The sequence below is a fragment of the Habropoda laboriosa genome, unplaced genomic scaffold (assembly GCF_001263275.1).
Source record: "Habropoda laboriosa isolate 0110345459 unplaced genomic scaffold, ASM126327v1 scaffold186, whole genome shotgun sequence".
In the NCBI taxonomy this organism is placed as follows: Eukaryota; Metazoa; Arthropoda; class Insecta; order Hymenoptera; family Apidae; genus Habropoda; species Habropoda laboriosa.
In genome coordinates, this window is record NW_017100427.1 from 416,750 (window position 1) to 430,407 (window position 13,658).

Below are 13,658 nucleotides of genomic sequence, written 5' to 3' on the forward strand. Positions count from 1 at the left end.
TACACTTGGCAAATTTATCATTGCATAATTAAATCTCTGTTTAATTCAACACGTTACGTGCATGGAATTAATGGACTTCGTGCAAATCCATGCAAGCCTAGCATCGAACAACTACACATCGTCACAGTATTCCATCAACCCCCCTTAAAAAAAACAAAACAACCAAGCTTCAATTCTTAAGCAATCTCTAAAAAAAAAAAAATGAGCATCGACATCGAATACTTCGTCCCCGAAAAGAAGTGGAACATTCGTCGAAGAGAATGATCCAGCGATCGTTATTTTATCACATTCAAGGGAGATCTCCGGTAATCCTTGGTCCAGAAGAAGAACCGTCTGCAGGAAGGAGAGTAAAACTGGAACGGCGCCCCGTATCGACGATCGAATTTACCGAGCACTACAGGCCATTAATTCCTGCAGGGAGAAAAGCCGAGATTAGAGGAACGGAAAGACGACGAGGATAGACGGGGATGCACCGCGGCCGGTTCACTTTAAGTTCGAATACCAGGCCTGTCTATAAACAGTTTGGTGTTCTACCTTACAGTGAATCGACCGCGGTATCGTCGACGTTCCAATGGACGAGTGGTGTGAAAAAAGAAAAAGAGAAAGAAGGGCGGATCGATGAGCGGAAAACACAGGGATGCGCGAGGAAGGAAACGCATTATCGGGTGATACGTGCCTAAGTGGATAGGAGAAAATCCGCGAAACAATGGCCAAACCCAGCCGTATGGTCGGCGGGCACATGCCGGATACGAGAGAGAGAGAGAGAAAAGGTCCAGATCGGATTCCTCCCTTAATGATTTCTTCACGTCGACTTTTCTGCGCCTCCACGTGGCTCCTGAGAACGTCCTCGACATCGTTTAGACCGACGCTGTTGCTTCGCGAGAGAGAGAGAGAGAGAGAGAGGGGAGGGAAGATGTTCTCCGGAGGTGAATTCGTTGAAATTTCTGTTGCTACCTCAATCGAACGGGGCGAGTGTTATTTGAAAGTAAGGGGAACGGAGTAAATGGAAAATAATGTAAGGAAATGGAATTGCGGGGAAAATGGAATTTCAAGTGTGCCAAGTCTTTGCCGAGCTGATTCGTTTTCGGTTTGCCGTCGATATTCGGAGGACTCACGCTGATGATGTTGAAGTCAGATATATGTAAGCATGGATGGTGTTTTTTTTTTTTAATGTAATGATAAAATTGGGAATGTGGAGTCCTTTGGAAAAATTTTGTCCGAGCTACAGGTTGTTTTAACTTGATATCGGTTCACGTTGTTGTTTCGAGTGAATGAGCGTAATACTTGAAAAAAGGGAAGAAGATTGTAGAGTAGATTTCGAATAAAGTACGTATTATAGAAGTACACTGTGAAAATGCTTCTGGAGTTTTGAAACATAAGACAAACAAATTTATCACACTCTAACCAATCATGTCAGCATTCCTTTCCAGAGAAACATACAAAATCAGCGCTTTCAATACTTTAAAAACAATCGAAACAATTCCAAATACCACCAAAAGTATGCTCCTCAAACAATCTACACTTCTGTACTCGAAAAGTAAATGAAAATACACATCTTTGGAACACTCCACTGAGTCAGTTCCCACAGGGACACAAAGTATTCGACTGTAACTATTGGTGCATGAATCAAATTGAAACATCCAGTTCCCTTCTACTCTTCTCCATCTGTTATAGAATAAATCTCATTAACGAGAGCAACGTCGAATTTTTCCGCAGACGAGTTCTGCAACGAGTTCCCTCACAACATGGTGCCGACGCCTGGCTACTGGATCGAGTGCTCCAGGCAACAGATCACCTCCGACACGATCTGGGACGAGAGCGAGAGCGAGGAGGCGACAGACACCGAGCTAGCTGAGGTTCAACAGGAGTCGGACACAGACGAGTTGCCCAGGAAGAAGACCACGATCGAGGAGCAATGGGAGAAGAATCAAGGATTCGAGTTGACTTCTGTCGAGCAAGAGACGTACGAGAAGTACTTCTACGGGACGGAGCACTGGAATTACTTCACCAACGACGAGGAACTCGGTCCGGTGATACTGAGCATCAAGCAGGAAACGCTGAACAATCGGGATCAATTTAGAATTCTCGTCAGAGCCATCAGTTACACCGTTCATGGCCTGATCCCGGCCAGTTGCGTCTTCGCTGACAGGTATTTGAAGATTTTTCTCTCTTGCAAGGGAAAGATTGCAACGTCTATTTTTCTCTGTGATTAAATTGTCCCTTTGGGCCAAGTTTTGCTAAAAGTTTCGAAGGGAGACACCATCCTCACACGTCTAAATATAGGTAGAGTTTGGGAATTTTTTTTCTCCCCCATTTTGTAACATTTTTACTTTCTAAAAATGGGAGGAGAAGGCTGAAAGTTGCATTTATATCCTCTGCAAAAATTAGAACTTTTCTGTCACTAATTACCTATGAAAAAAATTCCCGAACTTTTACCTACTTTCACAAGTCCGAGTAACGATTCTGTAAAAGAGTAATTTTTTTGAAAAAAGCAGAATTTAGTATTCGTCGAATTAAATTTCACTTTGATCGAGATCTGCTTGTCACCCTAACAACAAGAGTACACTTTCAAAATGGCAGACGGATAGGAACAGCTTGAAAAAAGTTCAGTAGTATAAAGTCAAACACGGAACAAGTAGTACAAGTCAAGCATTTCCGCGTAACACACGTACAGTTCGGTAATTAAACAGCGTAACTTGGCAATTATAACGTCCTATCTTTCGTTACGTCTCTTATTATCATCCACTTAACACGAATTTCCCTGTAGGTCTAAGGGAAGAGAATAGTAGTTCCACGAAAGTTCCTTACTTCTTGCAGGTACGATCGCGAGGAAGTGGTTCGCAGCTTGGGAAAAGAAGTGAACGTAAATCCACCGCTGACACTAGGTCAGCTACCGGACACTCAGGATGAACTGTTGAAACTGGATCAAGTGTTCATAAAGTCCGAGTTAAAAGTCGGCGTGCTTTACGTTCAAGAGAACCAGTGCACGGAGGAGGAGATATTGGACAACCATAGGAACTCGCCGTTGTTCGACGAGTTCTTGCAGATTCTCGGTGATAAAATCCGTCTGAAGAACTTCGACAAGTACAAGGGCGGTTTGGACACCATTCACGATCTAACCGGCTTGTATTCGGTTTACACGAATTGGCGGGGCATCGAAATTATGTATCACGTGTCCACGTTTCTGCCTAATGAGAAACACGACGTGCAGAGGGTATGGCATTTTTTCTTAATAAATTAATCAAAATTGATAAATTGTCCCAGAGTAATTATTCGTGATATGTGTACTCTTGACTATAAGTAGACAGCAGATTTTTATGCGAATATAGTAAAGGAAAGTAGAACTTGGGCAGAAAATTATTTCACCTACCGGGTATTACAAAAACCACTGTAATTTGGGTATGTTTCATATTACGTGCATTCTGTGCAATTTTGAATATCTTGAAACTTCCTGTAAATGCATAAAAATTTGCAGTTTAACGATAAGTCATTGAACACTCGGCGAATTTAAAATTCGTCCTATAAAATGAAGCTAACATTTTTGTCAAAATGAAATTACACTTTTATAACTTCTTTTTTCTAAGATATTATTAGAAATTTAACTGACAAATGTGTATAAGTGTTAAGGTTCGTAAGTTTGAAGTGATGAAGTGAGGAAACATACTAAAAGAAAATGTTATTTCAGGTGCAGAAAAAGCGACATATCGGAAACGACATAGTGTGCGTCGTATTCTTGGAAGCTGACAAAACTCCGTTTAATCCAGCCTGCATGAAATCACATTTCCTCTACACGTTCATTCTAGTCCGAGTGAGTCCACGAATAAAAAGAAAAGTTACCAGATACGAAGTGTCTGTCGCCACGAGGGACGAAGTTGGAGCGTACAAGCCCTATCTGTGGGAGCAAAATGTCTTTAAAAAAGGTATCAACACATACAATCTCCTGTACCATCTAATTTTATCGCCTGAAATATTTTCGTTGTGATTGAAATTTCGTAGAAATATTTCCTACAAAAATTGCATAATTTATTGGTGAAATAAAACAATCCATTTTGCGAAAAAACGATAAGAATTGTTCTACTTGGAAAGAAAGCATAGTTCAGCTAAATTGCAGAAGCAAAATTAATAAGCAAAATTGCACAGTTCATTGATAAAAATAAAATAAGCCATTTGGGGGAAAAATAATTTGAGAAGATGTTAATAAGAACGGTTCTAACTGATGTTTCGTTTCGGATATAAATTGACGCGAAAGGATGGAGCTTGCAAAATATTTCGGTTCCATTTAGAAAGCCATAACTTTGAGATATCGAGGAAAATACTTAAAGAAGAAAGTTGTGTGTGAAAGATAGAAATGAGGGTATGCCGATTCAACAGGTCCCATGTTCCGTGAGTGGCTCCTAACGAAAATCGTTAACGGAGAGAGGGCAAGCTATTCCGCGCCGAAGTTCGCGAAGATGCAAGAGAGAACGAGGACTCAAATGCTGGAGGATATCGTTGCCAATTTGGATAACCACGCTATGACGGGGCAAATTCCGAAACCGTACAGGTAAACGAATATAAAATACAAAATGAAATTATCACAGAATTTAGTAGAAAATTAAAGAATTATTAGAAAATTAGTGTGCAGAATTTAATTAATTCCTAAATTTAAAGTACCTGGTCGAATTTAATTCTTTTAAGCTACTTAAAAGTTCATTTCCAAAAGAAAATTACCTTTTTGCTCGTTTTTCAGTTGAAAAGAAGTGTATACCTAATTTTTTCATAGCTTTAATCAGATTTCATGTCTGTACAACAAATTTTCTGATAAAAAGAAAAATTAGATTAGGATTTTTTTATTTTACATACAATAAGATAATTCCCTGAATGTTTACTGAATGTCTTTCTTTTAGACGCGGTTCCTGGAGACCGATCGGCCACATGAGACCGTCTTCGCCACTTTTAGATTCTGTCAGGGATCAATTCGAGGATTACGATCAACTAGCCAAAGACTTTACGAGAGTGTTCCTGAATAATCAAGACAACGCCACGTTGAATGCAAGTCTGTTCGATGTATCTTTCCTAGTACACGGTCCACAGAAGCAGAAAGTCAGATTCAACGGTGTTCGGGCAATTTTGGCGGTCAGAAGCAGGTGATTCGCCAAAAAAATTCATTTACCTTCCGTTAAAATTAAACTTTTTTTTTTTGAATATTCGTTATTTTGCCGTATAGAAATTATAATTTGATACGTAGAACGATTCAAAACCGTCTATCATCTTTATCAAAGTTGTTAAAAATTTAAATTTCATTTGTAGAAATTATTCGCAACAGTTGCTAATTCAATGAATTTTCCAGAGTATTTCAAGAGATGCTGTACGGAATTCAAGCAGGTTTCGGGAGTCCTCAAGTACCGGTTGCTGAATTACTTGCCAAGCCAGCTCCCGCCTTGCCAGGCTCACAGAAACCACGAAGTTCCAACTTTCTTCAAGTTCCTGACGTCGAGGCTCCAAGGTTCGTATCTTGCTGATTATTTCTATTAAAGTTGTGCATCTCTATATCTGCAGAAGTCCAGTTGCGAATTACGGATAGAAGTGAAATGAAATTGTTTTGCCAGTCGCGATTCACCTGTTTGTCAAATTTCTCAATACGATGGAGCAAATTTATTAACCCATTTTTATAGCCAATTAGAAAAATATATCGTTAATTGTCATTTTAAAAAAAATTTATTTCTTAGAATTATTTGCTTTCGTTAGCCTTCTATTTGCAATTTTCCCCAAAATACTATTCTTTTCACGTCTCAATCTGGATCAGACTTAAAATAGTCAAAGTATTAATTAGCGTAAACTTTGTGTTCGATTGAAAAGTTTCGTATGGTAAATTTTTATTCGCTTCCTCTAAAGAAAGAAATGAAATAATTAAATTAGAAATGCAAATCTGTTAAATGATCGGTCTACAAAATGGGTTAACAAAAAGAAAAACGAAATTAAGTGAAAGATATAACAAACTGGATTTATTTAGCAATTAAAAGAACCGGAATTCATTCCAACGGTGAGACCTAACTTGTCCTGGATGTCGTTGTCGAATGTATACTATATACTTATCTATTACATATACATATGTGCATGGTGAGACAAAAATTTTAACTAACTGAAATATCTCCATTTATTCTTAAAGATACGAACAAATTTTATTTACTAAAGTCGTACGATACTGATAATAATTATTTCATAAGTGAAGGGTTGTTGGAGATTTCTAGATCACCTCTATTTTTTACTGTAAAACTTCTAAAAATAGGTAAAAGTTTGGGAAATTTTTTCATAGGTCACTATTAAACGAAAAGTTTGAATTTTTTTTTAAAAAGAGCTACAATGGTTTAATAAAATAGTGGTATCCTTGAAATCTCCCTGAAAACTCCTCCACCCATGAGAAACTTATTACTGGAACATTACGGCTCCCCAGGTATCGTGCAACTTTTGCAAAATGAAGCTTTTTCATTTAAAAATAACAGAGATACTCAAGGTGAAGAAAATTGCTGTCACACCCTGTATATATATATATACCGTACATTTAATCGTAATTATGTGTATTTCTTATGGCACTTCCATGTCTCCTATCCTCACAGATATATATTTACATGCAGCACCGCATGATTTATAAGTATGTCAAATCGACAAAGATTTTTTCCATATATACACGGTTGAAAGTTTGCGATGCAAGATATTTCAAATCCGATGTCTCGTTCGCTAGTTTTGTTATTGAATGACTACTTGTGTGGCATGTTCTATAATCTGAGGCCAGATGAAAATGAAAAAGAAAAGAGTATCTTGTACTAATTACGATATGTGTCGATCTCCTCTTTCTTCACCATTTTCTTTTCGATTCTTTTCTTGTCTTTTTCTCTGTCCGTTATACAGCTGTTGTACGTGTTCCATTTGCCCTTCTATTCAATTTTCAACTCTTCGGTAAAATTCGAAAATTGCCGATAAATATTTCACACGGTCTATCGATGTGCAACGTGCTCGAGTCGGATTTCCGTGGAACTGTTGATCGTAAGCTCCGAATCTTATCCGTTCGATCTCTCTATATCGCACGCACGTTTACATCCTCTGATTTTTCGAACGAAGGGGACGAGCTTTCGTCGTTGTTACGTACTGTTCGTCAATTTTCTTACTGTTCCATGCGTTCAAAATTAACGATAAGTCTATCAAATCTGACCACCATCCGAAATTTCCATTCCCTTGATCTCTCATGCCTGTTCCTCTCTCTCTCTCTCTCTCTCTCTCTCTCTCTCTCTCTCTTTATGTCTCTATCGAATTTCTTCACTTTGTGAAAAAAGTTTCCTCTCCGTACCCTGAGGTGCCGCTCTGCGGTTTCTGTGAGATACTGGCTCTGACTTGTTTAGACCTAAAAGCGAGCCCCCGTCGCCGATGGTGAAGCGAGCCTTCTCCAAGATCAGCACGTTCACGGCTGGTTGGGGACGGAGTATCAGGAAGCACGAGAACCAGCTGCAGGGCGAGGACCGGAAACGATGGACCAGCTCGCAAGATTGCAGCAGTAAGTTGATTGTTACGTTCGTAGAAGTGTATTTTTGCACAGTGTTGTTGCGGAAGTCTTAATAGAGTATTAAGCGAAGGAGAGACGAATAACGAGACACCAAGATTTCGATCTGTTTAACGGTGTGAAGCGGGGCCGCTCAACTAAGCCCTCGGCGGGCATTTTGGTGCCCGCCGTTGCCCTCGGGCAGCGCTGAGGGCAAGTTACGGGCAAAAGACGTGGACACGACGTGTAACACGCCAAGAAAGAAATATTGGCGCTAAGACGATCAGTGATTTAATTTATGATCGTCTAAGGAACACGCTCGTTGCCCGGAGAGGCGTGGCTCGCTGCCCGCCGATCCCCGCGTGCCCAGGCGGGCTGAAAACTGCCCTACGGGCAGCTAGCTGAGCGGCTCTGGTGTAGAGTGTACTCTTCTCGTTTCTGATATTTTACTATTACAGAGTTAGACGAAAGTATCACTTTAGCAAGAACTTAATATTTTGCAGGGACATTGCATCCCATTCTGTTGATAAAAGTGTAAATAAACAATGGTAGACTTTATGCAGCGTCGCAGAAAAGCTGATGCACGTTAGTTTCTTTTCAAACATTCGATACTGTCGACATTTTTTGTTTTCTCATATACGTTTAAGAAAACATATGTCTTCTCTATACAAAACTACAATTTTCAATTGAAAGTCGATTCACTGGTAAAAGAAATAGCGCACTTATTCGTTCGTATAATTTAACGTTCTACTGTGTCGTTCAATTTTAGATAAAGAAGCGAAGGAGAAAGAGAAAGCCGCTCAACAGTTGGCGGTACCGAGGCTGAGTGTTTGCGCGGACGCACAGAAAGTTGACAGAGCCAAGTTGGCACAGATAGAGGTAAATTAATAATTTGAAAATGACTTACACTATTTCGCTTTCTATCCGTTCAACGATATTCTCGGAATATCTCAGAGAATCGCTACTCTGAAATAGAAATATTTTTCTGCAGACGATAAACCAAGTTTATATTTGATTTTTCTGTTGGAAAGTTTGATTAACGTTATTCTATAATACAATACAACCTACCTTCGTTACACAAATTACTGATGCACCAAAATCTATCACACATTATACCGTTTTGAACATTTCTCGATACCTCAATTCACGAGAACACCAAACAGGCGTTTTCAAAATTTTCTCGCACTGTGTCACCAATTTAATCCTTAATTTTTCTCCTTTGCGTACTTCCACTTTCATTCTTAACACGTTAAGCGCCAAGCCTGTTTTGCCTTCCTTTCAGTTTAGCCCGCGATATCCGATTTCACCGATATGCTGGCGTCCGGAGATCTGTGTAAGGTTGCGATAAGACTGCATGTGTTTTAATAACACTCGTTCAAATTTTTTTTTGGTAACAAGTAATATTTAGGTACATTCTTTTACGATCTCCAAATTATTTAAAATTTATCAATAGAAGAATATAACTTTTTTAAATTGTATATCGTCAGTCACCGTTGATTGACGCGGTCTGAACGAAAAGTATAGTGTCAGTCGCCGGTGACTGACATGGCGCTTAACGTGTTAAACTGATATGTTTACTTCAAAATTCTCTAAAAATTTTCAATCGCGGAAACAAAAATACCGTCCGCTAAAATCTGCCGCAGCGAAAGGGTTAATCAAAAGTGCTTCAGAGATAGAGAATCGTATGGCCCGTAATATGCATTTCATATTCAAGTCGGTGTCACAATCGGTTCTTCAGTTCTGAGTACTTCAAACCATAACATGTTAAACCGACGGAACTCTGAATGGCAATTGAAATTCTCGAAAGTCTCGTGACCCACATTTTTCCTACAATTACGTATACGTCGCGAAAAGCTAGTAGTAGTAGTAGTAATAGTAAAAAAAGAAGCTGACTCAGCGTTCGTTGTTGACTGCTTGATATGCATCGCGTTATAGGATAGGTCAGTGAAGAAGTAGAAATACACGAGCGAAACGGCAACAGTAAAATACCCCAAATTTCATTTCACTTTAAAAAAACGAATCTCGAAAGAAAAAACTGCCTTAACGGAGAAAGTTGTCAAAGGTGTATCAAACGTGAAATAAGAATACTATAATTTTTCAAAATGAACGGTTTAAGAAATCACAGAAACTTTCACGACGACCTAAAAAATTCAACGTTCTTCACTGTATCGTTCGCTTTTGCAGTTCGACATCATCGAGTTCGATCCAAAGACGTTCAAGATCCTGCTCAACTACCTGCAGACAGGCTCCTGTCCACTCACCTGCAGCAATATACCAGGTCTGATCTGCGCGGCGGAGCACTACGATCTACCAGAACTTCTACAAGCGTGTTTCCATCACGCGAAACAATTTCTACGGATCGAGATCGTGTGCGTGATGCTGTGCGCATTGGAGAACTACTGCTGGCGTTACACTTCCGCCTCGGAGTTGGTCAACATGATCCTCGCTTTCATCGAGACCAGGGCGTATCAGCTGTTCCAGAATCCCGATTTCCTCACGCTCAGCGAGTCTATGGTTCAGATGATCATGTGCAGGGGCCTGGAGGTGTGCGAGATTCAAAAATTCGAGGCGATGCTCGAGTGGGCGAAGAACAGGATCAAAGACAGGAAGTCTACAAAATTGGATCCAAAGGTGGAGTTCAAATGCATCATGGAGAGGCTTAGCAGAGACTTGAAGCTCCATAGGATAACGCCTCAGGAACTTATCAGAGTAAGCGTTCCTCAGATTTCAGTTAGCTCACTTACAGTTTTGTTTTATTTACGCATTAGGTGTCGAAGTGAATTCTCTCCGACTTTTGTGAATAAAGTTTTATTAAAAAAAACAAGCGAAAGCAGATCAATCATCGAAATAATTTTCGTTCTTGTCGAGGACCTTTTGCTAATTTTCTGGCAGCTTGCAAATAGCATCGCGACAGGAATTCGGCGACTTTGAATCAATTTTCTGAATCATTTCTACACTTAATAAACACAAGCGTGGAGTAATTCTTTAAATCGGGAGCAAACGTGGATGATGGAGCTTCTGAAATTGGGCAAAGAGCAGGAAACAAAGTTAAGAGGCTGACAAAACGTGTTTACACATTCTACAAAGGTGGTTGATACAATTGTATTGGTAACATAGTGTACGATGAGTTTTTCAATAGAAAAAGGACATTTGAAATATCCAGATGATACATAAACTTTGAACAGAGATAATATATACGGAAGCAAGTTGATTGTAAGGCTGCAAAGTGGTATGAAAAGGGACAAATTGCACCACTAACAATTTTCGCTATTAACCAAAGATGCAAAACTTACGTTAACACACAGCAACGAAACTTGCACCGAAGCACATCCTTTCGATCGAAGTGTAACAATAAACCTGACATTCCATCAACATTTTTTTCAGATTGTCCTGCCGTCGAAGGCGATCAGAAACGAGAGGATCCTCGAAACGCTAATGTACCAGGCGAATTCTGGCATCTTCCGGAACGTGGACAGCTACTTGGAGGCTTACCAGAAAAAAGTGCAGAACCAGGAGAGTTTCGACTGTGGCATGTAAAAGATAAACCGTGTACAGTGTAGCAATTCGAAGTAACCCTTAACCTGTCACCCTTGTGAAAACGGGAGGGGCAATGAGTACCTGAGGAGAGTAAACTCTAACCGCAAGTTCGCTAAAGGAAAGAAAAACAAACAAAATAAGGGTGATGATAGCCCATCGAGTGGAAAGGAATTGGATAATTAAAACGCGTCAGAAACGACGATGTGCGAAATTTTTCACGCTGTCTCCTCCCGCGATAATTTGAAAAATGAGAGGACACCGAATGGCATTTTTCTCGAGGCGATTCGTTCGCGTGACCTTGCATCGACGAGGATTGGATCCGGGAGACGAGACTTGTCTACGGAAAGTAGGTGAAATTTTTCGAAGAAGAAGAGAAGGTCCAAGTTGTCTCGAAGCGAGGATGACAGTTTCTCTGGTGAAATTGCCGGAAAAATAGCAGACCTTGGTTACCTGGGTGCTTGGATCTTTGAAAATGCACAAATTTCACGTCGCTCTAAGGATAGAGAGCAACGGAAGTACGAACGACAGAGGGAACTACGTTAGAGAGTAATCCAACCGCCGGCATTTCTCACCGAAATTTTCTTGCAATTTTCAATAAGCACGGAGGGAAGAGACGAAGAGAATATCCTTCGGGCAAACAGCAATGGCTTTCGATTGAGAAAGGAGATATAGGTTGTGTCTGAGGCTGAAGAAATTTGACGGCACGCGATGCCTACCATGACAATCTGTATAATAAAACGCAAATACAAGGAAACAAAGAAACAAACAAAGCAAAAAAAAAAAAAAAATCGAATAAAGAGAAACGCTATTGATAATACGATAAACGTAATGATTAACTACTTGGTAAGCTTGAGTGAATTTAAATGTACGTGTATGTATATACCGGGTGTCGATTAAAGTTTGGGACAAAATTTAGGAGCATGTGGTACTTGGCGAAAGAAACAAAAAAAGTCTTGATAAATGCTGGTACAAAAGTCATTTGTTTCGGCGTCGGTTTCAGAACTTGTGAGAGAATTAACCCTTTGCCACTGCTGTTGGCGCTTTTTGACGCACTTTCGTTTCAATTTAAGCCTCGATTCTTGTCCCTTGCGTACTTCCACCTGAATTTTTCAAGTTTCATTTGGAACTTGAGTTTTCAAGTTTTTTAAAACTTTCGGAATTCTAATTGAACAATTGACGAATTAACCATGAAAGAACTACGCACGTAGTTACACGCCGTGTATGCAGCAATGTAATATTTTTGCCGAACGACGTATGTTTATTTACGATCAAATGGTGACGGTACTGTTTACTTTGTTCGATTCTGCAACAACTGATGAGTCGTAACGACCGACTCGATAGGCTTTGAACTTTTCTACCCACGTTTAACGAGACTTCTCCGTTCGTCTCGATATGTACCGTATACTCCTCAATTTTCGACCAAACATTTCTCACCACCCGGTGCATGCATATAAAAGAGTGACACTAATGATAACAATAATATTAATAAATAACGCTAAGAGAAATAATAATAGTATTAATAACAAGAAAGAAAAAAAAATAAGACGTCGATGTTGAGTGTGAAATTTAAATGGAGAAGAAGCAGAAGAAGAAGAAGAAGAAAACTAAAACAAAAATATTCGAAGTCTGTTCTGTTTTCTATCGTAGTTTTTGTATCTTCAATACTCTAAGGCAGACATTCTAAAATTCACGGGAACAGGCTGGAGAGATATACAAAAGATAATATATAAAAAGATGCGCGAGAAATTAGAAAAAATAAAGAAATTCTTCTCTTAATAAAGACTTCTCGTTTACGCGAAGAACGAAACCGCGTTACGCGATAGAAAAGGTAAAAATAGTGGGAACAGAAAGAGACAGAGAGAAATGAAACGAAACGAAATGATTCATATTTTCCCTCTTTCACTTCCGTATTATTTTCCAAACTGCATACATTTCCACAGAAGAAGATCAACGAAAAAGTCTTCGTACTCTTTCGCAAAAAGAGAAAAGAGAGAAGAACGATCGAGTTCGTGCGATAATTTCGCCTGGCCTGGCTCCCAAGATTCACTGACTGCATTTTCACGAGCAAAAGAATAAGGAGAGAAATAAAAGAAATAGAAGACCCCCCACAAAAACAAAGAAGAAACAAACGCGTGATTTCGTGTTACACACGCCGAAGAGGCTGATTTTCGTTCCCCTGGAGTCTGGTCCCCGTCCCGCTTTCGCTCTTGCTTCTCTCGATTATCCTCGACATACGTACATATACAGCTCCTTTCGAACGTTCCACGACAAAGAGATATTTTTTACACGATCAAACCAGTCGACGATTCTCGACGCACTTCCGATCCCTCCCCCTACACGTGTTATTCTGTTTGTTATACGCAACGTCGGGACGCACTGTGCGTTTCAAGAAACGACGAAGAAAACACGAGGGTAACAATGAAGAATTAAGAAAAAAAAAAAACGGGAAATCCATTAAGAAAGGAAGAGATGGGGATCATCCAACTGTTAAGTGTCTTATTGTTCAGGCAAACGGCTGGACGAAAGTAGATCCTTTTTTCGCGCTGGCGAAACGGAAGCACTGAAACTATTGGTTGTAAAAGGAAAAAAAGAAATCGACGCTCCCTCG

General features: G+C 39.7%; 1 protein-coding gene across 1 annotated transcript in view; it reads left to right on the top strand.

Annotated features, from left to right (window-relative positions):
- LOC108575579 overlaps nucleotides 1-11,050 on the top strand; it is a 36,054-nt gene extending 25,004 nt beyond the window's left edge. Inside the window, exons 12-21 of the mRNA XM_017938404.1 lie at nucleotides 1,717-2,149; nucleotides 2,818-3,214; nucleotides 3,686-3,920; nucleotides 4,372-4,543; nucleotides 4,887-5,126; nucleotides 5,330-5,485; nucleotides 7,377-7,528; nucleotides 8,283-8,392; nucleotides 9,698-10,222; nucleotides 10,898-11,050. Of these exons, the coding sequence (XP_017793893.1) occupies nucleotides 1,717-2,149; nucleotides 2,818-3,214; nucleotides 3,686-3,920; nucleotides 4,372-4,543; nucleotides 4,887-5,126; nucleotides 5,330-5,485; nucleotides 7,377-7,528; nucleotides 8,283-8,392; nucleotides 9,698-10,222; nucleotides 10,898-11,050 (2,573 nt within the window). The remainder of the gene's footprint in view (nucleotides 1-1,716; nucleotides 2,150-2,817; nucleotides 3,215-3,685; nucleotides 3,921-4,371; nucleotides 4,544-4,886; nucleotides 5,127-5,329; nucleotides 5,486-7,376; nucleotides 7,529-8,282; nucleotides 8,393-9,697; nucleotides 10,223-10,897) is intronic.
- Nucleotides 11,051-13,658: the final 2,608 nt, after the last annotated feature.